The 15,344-nt window shown below is 30.5% G+C and overlaps 3 protein-coding genes across 10 annotated transcripts in view; 1 reads left to right on the top strand and 2 right to left on the bottom strand.

Moving 5' to 3' along the window:
• The window catches only part of LOC108772015 (Golgi to ER traffic protein 4 homolog), an 8,919-nt gene extending 6,033 nt beyond the window's left edge, over positions 1–2,886 (top strand). The window contains exon 7 of the mRNA XM_018537459.1: positions 2,815–2,886. The gene's annotated coding sequence lies outside the window, so the exon portion shown is untranslated. The remainder of the gene's footprint in view (positions 1–2,814) is intronic.
• Positions 1,344–6,018, bottom strand: Shmt (serine hydroxymethyl transferase). The gene is made up of 6 exons (XM_018537457.1): positions 5,399–6,018; positions 3,477–3,670; positions 3,199–3,410; positions 2,796–3,120; positions 2,199–2,698; positions 1,344–1,510 (listed from the first exon to the last, which is right to left on the bottom strand). Exons 1-6 carry the CDS (start codon positions 5,573–5,575, stop codon positions 1,344–1,346), a joined length of 1,575 nt encoding a protein of 524 aa, XP_018392959.1. The 5' UTR covers positions 5,576–6,018.
• A 3,431-nt stretch (positions 6,019–9,449) lies between these two features.
• The window catches only part of Usp7 (Ubiquitin-specific protease 7), a 17,809-nt gene continuing 11,914 nt past the window's right edge, over positions 9,450–15,344 (bottom strand). The window contains exons 12-20 of one of the 8 annotated variants that reach the window (XR_001940663.1): positions 14,897–15,191; positions 13,452–13,671; positions 13,177–13,344; positions 12,534–13,038; positions 12,391–12,462; positions 12,227–12,329; positions 11,802–12,102; positions 10,568–10,762; positions 9,450–10,408 (exon numbers count right to left, since the gene is read on the bottom strand). Coding sequence is in view for 4 of the 8 variants with exons in the window: in XM_018537447.1 (XP_018392949.1) it covers positions 11,978–12,102; positions 12,227–12,329; positions 12,391–12,462; positions 12,534–13,038; positions 13,177–13,344; positions 13,452–13,671; positions 14,897–15,191 (1,488 nt within the window). In the remaining 4 variants the exon portion in view is untranslated. Of the gene's footprint in view, positions 10,763–11,418; positions 11,534–11,570; positions 12,103–12,226; positions 12,330–12,390; positions 12,463–12,533; positions 13,039–13,176; positions 13,345–13,451; positions 13,672–14,896; positions 15,192–15,344 lie in introns of those variants that run through there. The other 7 variants (XR_001940662.1, XR_001940664.1, XR_001940665.1 and 4 more) reach the window with 7 other exon arrangements.

The raw sequence follows: 15,344 nt of genomic DNA, 5'->3' as shown, positions 1-15,344 counted from the left end.
ATATATACATATGTGTTTCATACTACGAAGTCTTTGTGTTTTACTATTATTTACTTTACAGATTTATTTATAATAATGATAATATTTATTTATAAAATATTGAAATTCCTTTTTTTATTAATAAACTCCATACTCTCTCTAACTAGATACTAATCTGATTTGAATATTTTTGAACAGTATAAATAATTCGCCTGAAAATGACAGATAAACAAAATATTTTTTAAAGAATTTTATCTAGTCCTATTTCTGTTAACGACCCATGTTTCTGTTGCCATTTCTTGTCTCATTATACATCTCTGTATACAATTTAATAATTTACATCTCCATGATTCAGGTATTCTCTTTTCACGTTTCTCTCTCTCTCTTTCTCTGTCTTAAAAAATTAATTGTATTTATATGAACTAATTCCTAAATCACCAGAATACACGGTTTTTTGTTAGATTAATTAAACTGCGAAAATGTTACAATTAGTCTTGCACTTAGGATTAATTGTCACATGTTCCAGGTTTGTCAGTAACATGTGTTTTTTATGGATAAAAGATATAAAAAAAGACAATTTTTATTTTGATGCTAGTTGTATATATTTTGGGCAATAATAGTAATTATAGTATTGATACTTTTAAAATAGTTATTGAATTATAAAGTACGTAATTTGTTTTTATACTATAGTTTCTATTAAAAAAATAAAAAATCATATATATAATTATATAAAATATTATATTTGTAAACATATTCTTCGAAAATGTATCGATCTAAAGAGATTAAAATTGACTGTCACATAATCTCAACTCATTTTGACCAATATATTTCACATGGCTATTTTTAATAAAAAAAAAAGATTGTATTCACAAATTTATTATTTTAATAATAACAACAGTAAACATCTAAGACATCATTTTACGATTACAGGGAAATCGTTTTATAAATCGAATTTTAGACGTCCAAAAATTTCAAATTATTGCGTAGTAAGGCAACACATAATATAATAAATATGATTTTGAATGTGCTGCGTTATTGAATTTCACGAACAACGTGGATATACAAATAACGTATAGATCTCTTGTAGAGAGAATGGAAAGTGTTTTTACTTTTTGAAAGTAACTAGTTTCCGCTGCTTGTTATATCGTTATCGTTACTTAAAAAGTAATAATTTGTTACTTTTCTATTGCTTTTTTAATGCTGAAACAGTAATCGACATCTAAAACGACGTTATAAATAAAACGTTATTTCCATTTTCTCATCTCTGCTCATAGAAAAATATAAAAATAATTAAAAATATATATATTTAATGGCAATGAAAACATTATGAAACATTTACATTGAGCTAAGTATGTTCATAATGCTTAATAAGTTTCGTAACCAGGAATCGAAAATTGCCTCGAGAAAACTTCCACTTCTTCTTTTAGAGCAGCAATCTTTGTTTTAATATTTTCATCGGTACTTAATACTCTCTTGAAGTCAACTAGTTTCGGTCCGGAGATAGCAGTCACTTCCTTAGAAAGTTTCAATCCTATAAAGAAATGGTATTGAATTAATTATAATCTCATGTTATGTATAATACTATACACATGTCTCCTCTCCGCTCCCTACTAGCAATGTTGAATTTTAAAGGCACAATCGATTTCTTTATTGTAAATTTTGGTAAATAAATTTATAAAATAAGTAAAATATACAATCAAACTTCTTTGATGGTAAAAACTTGTTAATATTTCACAAATATGTCAGAATTTTTTCAGATTTTTATATGTACACTTTGAAACAATATAAAAATCTGCACTGAAGTTTGAAGATGCAAATTACGGACGAAGGATAATTTTACATTGCTAACGGATGATTAACTTACAATGTTTAACTCGTTGGCGCTCAAAAATTATTTCTTATGATATACAAATGTCGCAAAAATAAATGCAAATCATAATATTCTAAAGCGTGTTGGGATTTTCATCCAGGTATTACCTGGATATAATGTCATCCTTATTTGGAAAACAAGAATAATATCTGGGTGGCACCAGGGCTCGGTATGTTTCAAATATTTGTATTTGAAAACTACATATATTTTGTATTTCGAATACTTTAATTATATATTTTGCCAGCCCTGAGTGGCACTTGGATGAGAATCTAAATAGTCTTAGTAATTTAATGATTAAAATCATTGAGCACTAACGAGGGTTTTTGCGAGGTTCGAATGTTTGTCATACCTCTGTCTATAAAGTCCACGACTTTATCGATGTCTTTCTCGACTAAGCCGCGGGTGGTGAGTGCAGGTGTTCCTAAACGGATACCACTAGGATTCAATGCACTTTTGTCACCGGGAACAGTATTTTTATTACAGGCGATAGAAATATCTTCCAAAATCTTTTCTGCCTTCGAGCCAGTTATCCTCGAGGATCGTAGATCTACCAATAGCATATGGACGTCCGTGCCATTGGTACTGATATTATAACCACGCTCTTGCAAACCGGCGCACAATCTTTTCGCGTTAATCACTATTTGCTTCTGATACTCGAAGAATTCCGGTGTTTTTGCTTGTTTCATAACTGTAGCTATAGCGGCGATAGCGTGATTATGCGGACCACCTTGAAGACCCGGAAAAACTGCTTGATTTATTCTATTCTCTATATCATACATAATTTTCTTGCCGTCCTTCGTAACGCTTCGAACGCCTTTTCGGAAAAAAATAACGCCAGCGCGCGGCCCTCTGAAAAATAAACAGACAAGATATCTCGTCATTATTATAATTACTATATGATGAGAAAAATGCTTGCTATAAAAATTATTAGAGAATTGTTTTATACCGTAAGGTTTTATGTGTAGTTGTCGAAACGACGTCACTAAATTCGAAAGGACTGGGTATTAATCCGGCGGCAACCAATCCGGAGACGTGAGCCATGTCACTGAAGAGGTAAGCGTTATTCTCATCAGCAATTTCACGAAAACGTTTATAGTTCAGACATCTACTGTAGCAAGAGACTCCAGCTATAATGACTTTCGGCTTAAATAATCTGGCATGTTTCTTGAGTTCGTCATAGTCAATCAAACCAGTCGTAGGATCAACTTTGTACGGCATCGATTCGAAGAAGATGGACGTAGCAGAGATTTTTTTGGTTGCCGTGAAGAAACCTATAACACACAAAAGCAATTTATCAAATAGAATCTGGCACATAAGGTACAGTATTTATAAGATTTATTCGCATTTACCGTGAGTAAGATGACCACCATCGGGTAAATCTAAGCCCATTATACGTTCGTGAGGCTCCAATAGGCCAGTGTATACTGCAAAATTCGCTGGACTTCCCGAATAGGGTTGTACATTGCAACCCCATTGCTCAGGATCTAGATTGAAGGCTTCTAAAGAGCGTTTTTGTGCCAGCAGCTCAATTTCGTCAATGAATTCATTTCCACCGTAATATCTACGAGTATTATAACAATAGAAGTAATTCCTAAACGAGTAAAAAGAACATGAAACGTAACTTTACCTTTGACCAGGCAGTCCTTCGCTGTACTTATTATGTAAACATGAACTCAAACACTGAAGTACACTGAGAGACGTGAAGTTTTCACTCGCGATCAGTTCCAACCCAGATTCCTGCCGTTTCTTCTCCTTCTTCATCAATTCGAAAAGTTCAGGATCACTCTCCCAAATGTTTGTATTAAGTATAGTTGCCATGCCCTGTCAATCATAACAGTTTTTAGTTTATATTTTATAACTAATTTTAATCATTTATATATTAGATTTGATATATATCATATTTATTTAATATATAATAATTAATATCTATTAATATCATCACATCATATGAACAAGCTATAAAAATTGCAACTATTATTTAAGTAATAATTAACTATTAAACAGTATGCAGTATTGTTTCTCCGCGATCTGATGATACTTTGCGATAAATTTAAGGAAATAGAGTTGTACGAGAAATTCAGTGGGCAACACTTTTTCTTTAATTTAAAGAAAAACGAACATATTACTTCAATTGCAATCCGATATGCAATGTAACAAGTAGACATGTATATGTAATACAATAGCTTATATATACTTTAGTAGAGGTCATACTTCCAACGATAACCCCATGCGTGGTGTAATTGTAGCGATAAACATATTTATGTAATAATGTAACTATTTTGATCGAACATAATTCGTTTATAGACATTTTGCAAATAATGAAAAATAATCTTTTTGTGCGATACACGGTTGAATAAAAAAAATAATCTTCTTTTTAACTAAATTAAATTAAAATTAATAGCCTAAAAAATTATTAATTCTGTTAAAAGTTGCATAAACATAAAACTAACTTAATTGAAAGTTAAGACTAAATTAAGTTAAATTAATTTAAAAAAATATTATTTATATTAAATAAAGATGTAATTTTTAAAAAATTAGATTACTCTAAACGAAAAAACAATTACAATATATAATATCGAATAAATTTAATATTTTGTAAAAATTTATATATAAAACATTATAAATATATTATTTTTTGCTACATTTTTATATGAAAATGTATTTGTTTAAAAAATTAACGAGTTAAAGAAAATAGAAAGAATTATACAAGAAATTTAGATAAAGATAGTGAATATTACATAAATATATTCATTATCGTAAAAGAATGTGTGTGAGTGTGTATTGAATATTATTTTTAATTATAACGAAGCAATGCTTTTAAGCTCTTTCTTTTTTAAGCTCGAGAGAAATGCAAATAGCTTTGTACTAGCATAGCATTATGCACATGAGATTATTAAACTTTTTCTAATCGCCTAATATTTAAAATTAAAAAAAAAGAAATATTAACGTTCAAAAAAATATCAACTTAAATAGAAGCTAAAGTTCAAGTTAATGTTTCTTACAAAAGAATTAGCTGAAGTTAAAAGTTATTCATTTAAAATTAACAAAGTTAAAATTAATTATAAATTTATATTTAAAGAAAAAATTTAAATTAATTTTTCAGAGACTAAGATATCTGTGTTGTGTGAACTCCGAAAATTTTATTTTATTTAATAATTCATATAAATTATATTGTCTCTTTTTCATCGTTCATAATCTTAATCCTCTCACTTTGTGTCAGCTGATCAGCTCAACTATGGCACTAGCGATGCTAATCAAGTGCAATTAAAGCTAGAAGAACACATAATGTTCTCGAGCCATCAAAAGTTACACAAAAGTTGCGACTACAGCGTTTGTTATTCTTTTGAAAAATAGAAGCAATTAATAGGTTTCTATTCTTGAAAAATATCGTAACTCTCTCTCTCTCTCTCTCTTAGCCTCTCTGAAAAATTTGTTGTAATATCAGCTTAATGTCAAAGTCATATGATAATAGCGGACAATTGCATATCAATCGCTATGCCGCAAACAAAAATATCATTAATAATATTATATAAATACTCAATCACTTACTCGTTCCGGAATGTAACGCGCAGAAGAAAGATGATAGCCTCGACTATATGGAAGACTACAAGTGTCTGCGAGGGGTCCTAGATTTGCGAAGTTCTTTATATGTCGGCTCTGGGCGCGTAGCAAGTTTTCAACCAATCGAAAACCGCGCCGATTCAAACTTGACCACTTCCCAATCATCTTTGCGCACGTGTGCGGCGTATGTGTGCGTGATGAGTAGATAGTCACCGGTAACGGTTAGAATTGGTTACAGCTTACAGCTATTCGATATATCTACATATACTGGATGTCTCTATGCGAGATTGGATCGGACACAATTCCTTAAATTCTGTTTGCAGAAACCGAGGATATGAGTCCCTGGCTGTTTGTTAACACATGACCGCTACGAATCGCGAGATTAACGCATATCGCGTGATATCGCGAAAAACTGATACAAAGCGCAAACGCGTGGCGTTTGCGGTTCGTACTTCATTCGTACTCGACCACGTGATTGTGACATCGCGAGTGCGCTGCTTACGATGCGTTCAAAATATTCTCCGCTTTAAAAACTTTCTATTGACTTAGAATTGATATTCAGTTGTATATCAACTTTTACGCTTTTTTAACAGTCGACAAAAGTGACACACGCCAATTCATTTACACCTTATTTGTGGTGCAGCTACATATCTGCACTCTATTATACTTTACTATAGATACATTATCTTGTGTAGAAGAAATATTTTGTCATGAAACTTGTTTTTCGGCTATTTTAAGAAGCTAAATATATTAAAGTCGAATTGTATAATTTCGCTCTTAAAAACATTGTAATAATCAAAATGATATACTTCTTAATTTACGATGTAGATACATATTTTTATGCTGGTTTTTATCTCCCGGAAACAATTACGTCATGAGACCTTTTTGATTTCTTTTTTTATAAAGCTGCGAAGACACGTACAAAGCCGGATTTTGCAAATTGATTTTTTAAAAGTTGTAATAAATAAAATTATGTGCACCTCTACAGTGCACTGTATATAGCACACATTAGGTGAGATGTCAAAACAAATTTTTATTTTGCCTTTTTCCTAAAAAAATTGTATCAAAATTGAATTTCGCAAATTCGATGGAATTTTAAAATATTATAATAAATGTAAAATTATATTCACCTCAACTGCACTATAATACGCATCTCTTTCTGGTAAGATAATGTATATATTTTAAAAGTTTTTGTATGACTTTTTTTTGTACACTATCAATCGCGTTGTACTCTTATTAGACATGCTTGATTCTTCTTTGTTTTTAAATAATACTGTAATATTCTAGTTTTCATGCTTGATTAAAAAACATTTTGATTGCCGTGCACCAATAGCTCCTTGAAAAATTTCTGAATCCGCCAGTCTATCTATAACTATTCTATTGTAATGAAAAGAACAAAAAAGTCACGTTCGATTTAACGTCTTAAAATAGAAAAAATGTTGAAATTAAACAGAAAAAGAACAGAGACATATGAATAGTATCTGTCCAAAAGAAGAAACAAAAAAATTTATAGAATTTAAAAAAAAATAGAAACGAAAAAGGAAAGAATGCATGGATTGTAATTAGGGAAAGTTTTAGGAAGAATATGATCAGAAGATATTACGCGTATCAACAGATGATAGGTCCGTTCAGAAGACACTCGCGAACGAGGAGTTGGAAGAAATTACATCGTTCTGGTAACGTAACACTGATAACGTGATGTTCTGATAAAGCGATCTGGTTTTTTTCTTCGATTGCGCACAATAGGCGTTTATTTGTCGACGCAACGCGCACGAGAATGATCAGAACACAATGTAATAAGTTGTTAACTGCTGTTATCTCTTCTAAGTTCCAATGATCTTAAGTTCCAAGTGATCGTCAACGTGGCTCGATATAACGTATGGATCGATAGTGCACATGAACTGCAGCGAACGTATTTGATAAACGAGACTTATAGCAGAAAAAGAACAGCACGATATAGCCTATGCTCTCCTGTCGAAGTGAAAGTAACTAGTAGTTCTTTTTAATCCAGATCGCATTCGGTGAAGGGTGACCCTTTAAAGCACGCGGAAAGTTTTGTAATTCTTCATGCAAGAATTACGCAAAACGTTAGTCAATTAATTCAACACATTCCCCATTTTTATATTTAATCCTTATTCAAAAAGAGATACAATAAACGTCTCAATTAATTTCAAATTTGTCAAAATGACTTGTAAAAAAAATTTCATACTTAGATTTATTATATTTTAAATTTATGAAAACTTCTGAGAAAAATATCTCCTAAATTTCTTTAAATTTGATAAAAATTCCTTCAAAAATTATAATATTAATCTTAAAAATCTATGAATACTTCAGAATTTATATAAAGAATTCTAAAAAAAGGTATACTGTCTCTGCATTTCTACAAAGTGATTCAATTCATATAAAAAAATTTGAGAAATTTTCTAAAAAGTTATACAGAAATTTTAAAATTCACATAAGATTGAAAAATTTATATTTATGTATATTTATGACAAATTCTAAGAAAAATTTCATCAGGACTATTCATAAAATTAGGTTATTTGTAGTTATCATTAATTGTTCATAAAATCTTACATAATTTGAATAAAATATATAGGATGTATTATAAATATACAAAAGATCTTTAAGATCAATTTTAATATTCCTTTCAATTGTTCAATACCTTTTAATAGTTGAAATTTAAATACGCTCTTCTAGATAATCTATACCTGAGAAAGCATTCTTTATATTGTGTGTAAATACCAAAGCTAATTTTTCATACGTAGTTGTGCAATTTAAATGGAAGCTGGAAATCTTCATAAATTCGGGAATTAAAAGCGGGTGGCAGTGAAACATCGACTTTTCTTATCATTGACGCACGACGCGTGTTATTACGTAACTAATTTTAATGTCCAATTTCTTAATGTTATTTGTATAACAAATCAACATGATAACGTAATATTTGCGATACAAGCGAAAGAAAGTTGATCAGTCGTAAGAAAATTCCGATGTAATATTGGCGAAAATCAATTTAAATGTTACGCTTGTGTGCGTACGTTGTGCTTTTTATATACGTTGAGCTATAGTAAACGCCTGCTAATTAAACGTAAAAATTAGATCTCAAACATTTAATTTATGCAAAACACGTGATTACGAAAATGAAAATCTATCGCTTTTCTTATTCTGATATCGTGTACATCTAAAAGGCTTCTAAAAGTCATCACAGCCATATTGAATCGTGACGTCAGAAGTGAGAATGCGTTAATTTTTATTGCGTGCCATTTGTAAATAAAGATAATTTGAATCAAACGAAATAATGTGATAGCATCAAAATAATTGTAAAAATGGACGAGAACTATGTTTCATAAAGTCAGTAAATAATTATAAAAAGTGATAAAAGGCACATGAAGTGCTTTTATTTAATGCGCATGCGTAGCCTGTTTTCATTTACACGGGTCCTTTATCACTTTTTACTATTTACTAACTATTAAAAGGAGAATAAGGATAGCTTTTGTCCATTTTTACAATTATTGTAAAGCGATCTTATCATTTTGAATACAAATGATGTTTTATAAAAGGGTCTCTTCTCGCCAAAAAACAATGTGTTATAAAATAATGACGTATTCAATTGTATTGCTTTTTATTATTATTCTCCTTTATATATACCTGTATTGCAATTAATAGTTTCGCCTCCTTAGAAATGAACTATCAAATATTCAGATTTACAATCGCAGTATTGAGCAGTTTTCTTTCTTAAGATCAGCTCTACAAAACGCAAAAGTATCTGGTGTACAACCTATTATTATGTAGCGGTCGTATGCTGGATTGTCCCGGTTTTTCTTCCTCTCGTGCCAGCCACTTTTCATACTTACAGGCCCGGTGCTGTCGACAATACAATTAATGTAAACTTAAACGCGGCCTCCTTAGATAGATCCAACACGATCTCTTTTCTTTTTTTTTTCACTTGCAAAGAAGTGTACGTCTTTGTCGTCGATTGTTGTCTCGTGTACCAGCTCCGACTTCAGGATAGCCGTTAGCGATAATCTCAGAGGTTATATATATATATATATATAAAATATATACATACAAACGTATGTGTAATAATTTGAAAAAATGCATGATTCGTTATAATTTTCCGCTACGTTCATGTTTACAAGAATTTCCACCTTACTATTTTATTCTTCTCTCGCAGAGAGAAATAAAATATCATTACTACTGCTTCCACCGTGAGATCTATCGTCAGTGTTTACTTTTCAATTGCGATTCGACAGACTCTTTGTGAAGTGATTAATCCCTTTTGCCTAAAAAGAATAGCGCTAAAGGAAAAAAATATAGTCGCGATTATAATATAACGATTTGTAAACACCAATCTTTAGCATTCAAAGACAGGTACTTGTATCTCAACTGTGTTTGTGGGAAATATCTCTTCAGTAATCAAATCTGTGATGATGCTTCTTACAACTCAATTTGAAATTTATGATACTCACACACATACAGTTTCTCTCTATCTCTCTCTTTCTCGCATCCACCTTGACAACACACTTAACAAGCATGCCGCTAAATTATTCTGAATGGATCCACAAATGTGTGCGTGCGCGCACGAGCGTGTGTATATGTATATAATAAGTAGCAAAAGGAAAATACTTGGCATCCACAAAACATCATTTGGAACAGCTTTCTTTAGATACACGATATTGAGATTATGATTAATTAGATACGCCATTATCGATCAGTCTATACAGCCACATTAAAATTCCTTTTTACAAAATATTCTGCGTGCGTGCCACTCTTGCTTAACTTATGCGTCCAGTCTTTTTCAAACACCACTGTTATAGATTTCTTCTAGTTATATTATTATTAATAGATCAGACAACGCATCATCACTTCTGATGAATTGCCTCGCAAGTCCGTTAAAACCTTAGCAGATAATTCATGTTTATGTATATTGGTATATCATTCTCGTACTATGAATTTTGCTCGTATTTCTTCGAAACGATTCTCTTGCGATGTTCTCGTAGTCTGTAATTCAATAATTTTTGAACGTTCAAAAGAATTTTAAATAGTTTAACTAATTACGTCAAAATTTACGAATTTAACGGATCTCATTACAATCTTACGACCATAGTAAACAGTTCCTCAACTTAAAAAGAAATTTATTAAGTAATGTAGAAAGCTCACATAGCATCTTCCTTGACATTTACAATTATGCTATTTCAAATGTTCGAGAGCCGGCGTGGTCTTTCAATACATGTTGGCTAAGTTAAGTTGATCACAGTAAAGTGTAGAAAATGATAAATAAGGATCCGCAAACGACAGATCTTGCACAAGACACAGGTTACCTTGTCGTGAGTGATTCACCGCACGAGATACTTGCTGTGTTATAAATTATAAATATAAAATAGAGAATTAAATCATTAATTTATATGATCAAATAGAGAGAATACTATGATGACTTATTAATTGAATCATGACTTCCTACGTCACTCCCTAAAAGCGGCAGTATTGTTCACTTTGCTCTAAAATAAAAAAAAAACAAGAAAAGTCGCAAATATTCATATTACAATAATAAGCATTTGCATCTCGTCAAGAATTTCTTTTGTTCTAGGTTAGCGTCACTTGTTTCATCGATCTCTTATTTCGTATGCTGTTAATTTGCAAAATTTTTAATTTTGATATAAAATATATTATAGGAAACACAAAATACATTCAAATGCAAAAAAAAATATTTCAGGATATTTGAAAGATAACTTAGAAATATTGTTCGTGCAACTTCTCCATTTTTTAAATAATGTGACGTAAAATAAAAGTAGCACAATTCTACGCGCTTTGTTTGAAAACACGAAGAAAGTTAAGAAAAATTTGATGTGCATTTCGAGAAATTCAATTAAATAAACTCGATAAATATTAAAATTCGAATAAAACCTTTAATGGAAACTAAAAATTTTATTCTTTTTTTAAATAGAAAATCTCTATCTTTCTTTCTCTCAAACATCTTCGAATATAACATAAAAGAAGAACGCTCTCTCGGCGTCATGAATATTAAATATTATCATGCAGAACATAATACCGCACCTCTTAGGACGTAACGATCACGTACTTCTACATACGATAGGGTATGAACCGGAATTTTAAAGTCTCAGTTTCCTAATAAAATAAAAAAAAAAGAAAGAAATTAGTTTATTAGAGATAATTATCAGACAATAATATTAGATACAATATACGTGCATTTCGTAATTAAATGTTTTCGGAATCTAGGCGGAAATCCGTACTGAGTGACGCCAAAATAAACTATTGGGCCATTACGTAAAATTTTTACAAATTTGAATCGAGGAACTATATCATCGCTTTTCCATGATAGCACTGCACACTTCACAATAGTTTCTTATTCCATCGTATACCAATCTAGATTTACCTTTCGATGTCATTCTTGCAGTATTAAAATTGCATGTTTAATCTGGCTGAAGAAACGAATATGAACGCATTTTTCCAACCTTCAATATATCAGACGTCGCTCTCTTACTATACAGAATACGTATAAATTATTATGAGTGGCTGCCTAATTTAATTTTTTCTTCGTATGATGGAAATTTAATTGTATATCTTAATGGCCTTTTCGAGGTAGTTGATGCGAGAGCGTTTCGGCGCTTTGTTGACGTGTTCCAGGCCAAGCCAAGGCCTATGTGGCGATGTGCCTGTGTTTAAAAGTGGATAGACTACAAAATTTATTCTTTATTAGCATCGTATCAGCAATACACCATATATTAAATATAGTGATCATGTGATTCGACACTTGCTTTACATTCTCAAAAGGAAAAGTAAATGTTTCTTTATACTTACTCTGACTGGTATATCTGGGAAGGAAATCCTCGATTTTGATACAAGAGTCCGGCGAGTCAATAATGAATTGCGGCTTGCCCATTGTCACCACCGCGAACTTAAACTTCAAAGTTTTTTTATGAATTCTCATAAAAGATCAAAAAAGATTAGCTAAGGATGCCTACCTTTTCGAATTCTTTCTCCTGAACTCCTAATTTTTTCAACAACCTATCCTTCATCTTGGGAAAAGGTTCACCCTACAAACACAAGGATTATTGATGCATTCGTGCGTTACATTATGTGTTGATTTAAATAAAACATCACTCACATGTTTGATCTTAAAGAAGAAAGGTATACCAAATGTTGAGAAAACCTCTTTGTGAAAATGTGCAACAGGAACTAGCATTTCACCCTCCGCTAGATTCACTTCGTCAAGTGGTATTTCTTCTATCCTATACAATTTGGTACCTGATGTGTTTAAGTGATCTAAAGGTGTTTCATCCCCAGGGCCAGGTGATAGTTTGTTGCAAGTCATTTCTAATATCCTTAATTTCCCTGAACCATTTTCCGATAATTCTACTTGCTTCTTAGCCTCCTCAAGTAAATTAGCAACGGTACCATTTTTATTTGGGTAAAGGATCATTTCTTTCTCCTCTTTAAGCGACGGTCCTACCCATATGCATTTGAACTGTTTCTTATTTTCTAGCTCGTTCACCCTAATACTGAGCTGCTGATAAAATAATTTCTTTACTTTCGTTTTGCAATATGCAACCAGTTCTTTAAGCGTGCCGTCGAATGTACACTTTAAAGGATGGCCGGGAGAATCTTTATAACTGTAAAAAAAAAATTCACAATAAGGCCTTTTCTCCTAAAACATCTTGAAATAATCAAAATCTTATTAATATAATACTATTATTTATGACATATAGTATTATCAGTATTAAAAGACGAGTAGGAATATTAATTCTTACTTTTGACATTTAAAGAATTGTAAAAGATACGGATCTGTGCCGACTCGTTGCGCTACAGCTTTTGCCATTTGATCATACGTCATTCTCAGTGAAAGTTCTATTGTAAAACCTGGATCGTTTGGAATCAATTTATCACAAAATGTTACTTCTACCCTATAGAATAGATCTCTGAAATATAAATCGCAAATAGATTAGCAAGCATATTGTACTAATAATATTCAAAGACGTAACTTAAGATACATATATTGACAATAAAAATTGTTTACACTACTTACTTAAAATATTCTCGACACGTTGGAAGTTCATACATTTCATTGTCTCCTTCTTTTTGAAATACAATAATGTCACCGTCCATTAATTCCTCCAGAACTTTTTCTAAAGGCTCCGACAAGTTATCTATTTTTTCAACTAAATTCGGTTTAATTTCCTCATATAAAGCGAGTTCTGTATCTGGTGGGAATCCGGCGCGTTCGTTTAAAATTGGTATAAGCTCCTCTGTAAAATTTGTTTTCAGATATACATATGTACATCGTCAGTTACTTTTTTAAATAAAAAAATTTCAAGTAAAAGCTATTTTATTTAATAAAATATGTGATGATTTTAACAAATTTTAAATTATTTTGTAATAAATACTTATTGGAGATATTTTTATTTTTCTGTTCGTACCCACATAACACAATCCAAGTGATCAATATTTCATGAACGAATATCGAAAATCACGTTTTATATATTATTGAATTTGTCATAAAACATCTTACATAACGTAGTTACAAACTAAAGTAATATTACAAATTAAATTGATGAATAATTTAATATTATTGATGTTAATAAACATCTTTAAAACACTAAATAATTGTATATATTATACTTAAATCAAACATTGCACATGCTTTTTTTCAAATAATACCTAGAATATATAAAAAGTGAGGCAATCACTCTGTCCACTTAGAATATCTCCGCTATTTTTAGAAATATGAAATAATATAATTACTGAAGTTGTATAGCATCAAGAAACAATCATTTTTGCTACTATAATTTTTTTCTGTGAATGAAGGCTCTTCGAAGATTTCAAAACCACCTTTATTTGTTAAAATAAAATATGATTTTTTTAAATTTAGTATGATTCCTCTAATTATTCTGCATATAAAAGTATTAAGGTATAAGTATTGGAAAATCATGAGAAATTTTATATTTTATTTTGGCACATGTTGACATAAAATGTTAAATATTAAAATAATATACTTTTATACGCAGAATAATTATAGAAATCATATTACTTTTTGGAAAATCATAATTCCATTCTAAAAAATGAAGATAATCTTGAAATCTACAAAGTGTCTCCACCCATAGAAAAATTATTAGCATATTGTACCTCTCTTGATGTTACACAACTTCAGTATAAATATATTATATCTCTAAAAATAGGAGAGGTATTTTAAGTTGACAGAGTTACTGCTCTACTATATGTATATAGAGAATAGTAGTTAGTACTTAAAACAATTCAAGTGGTTTTCAAAATTTAAAAAAAAAAAAATTTGTCTTCAACTCTTGTATCCTTGAAACTAAAATTATTTCAGACATATAGTTATATGAAATTTTCTTGATTTAGTGCGAGAAATTATCGCTTAAAATCTTTTGAAGTACTTAACTATTATTTCGTATAATTATATGTGTATATATGTATATAATATTTTTAATAAACATTAAAATTTTAACTTACGGACTTTAGCTACAACAGGCATATAGTGATGACCGCAGTAATGAATTTTTTTATTTTTAGGATCGTATAGTTTAAAAAAGAGTAAAACATCAGTGTCCTTGTCGAAAGGCGGTAACGCTGTCATATCAGAGTCTGGAGGTACAAGTTCAACAAAAACGTTCCACGGATTGTGATTTTCCGCGCAGTCAATGATAGGCTTTTGAAGATCGGCGTCCGATTCAATTATCGTAGGTCTACAGGTTTGATTTGAACGTGTACTGAAGGGCCAAACGCGTATCTGTTCTATTGGATATTTCTGTAGAATAAATTTGTTAATATTAAATATCTTCATCATATCTCTACAATCTTATAGTATAATTTTAATATAGTAACAATTAATTTATTCTTTTTTATTATATATATATTTTATTTTTTATATATATATATATATATATATAATATAGCATTT

Source organism: Cyphomyrmex costatus, unplaced genomic scaffold, assembly GCF_001594065.2.
Source record: "Cyphomyrmex costatus isolate MS0001 unplaced genomic scaffold, Ccosl1.0 scaffold172, whole genome shotgun sequence".
NCBI classification, from domain to species: Eukaryota; Metazoa; Arthropoda; class Insecta; order Hymenoptera; family Formicidae; genus Cyphomyrmex; species Cyphomyrmex costatus.
This window is presented reverse-complemented; position numbering and strand designations above follow the sequence as displayed.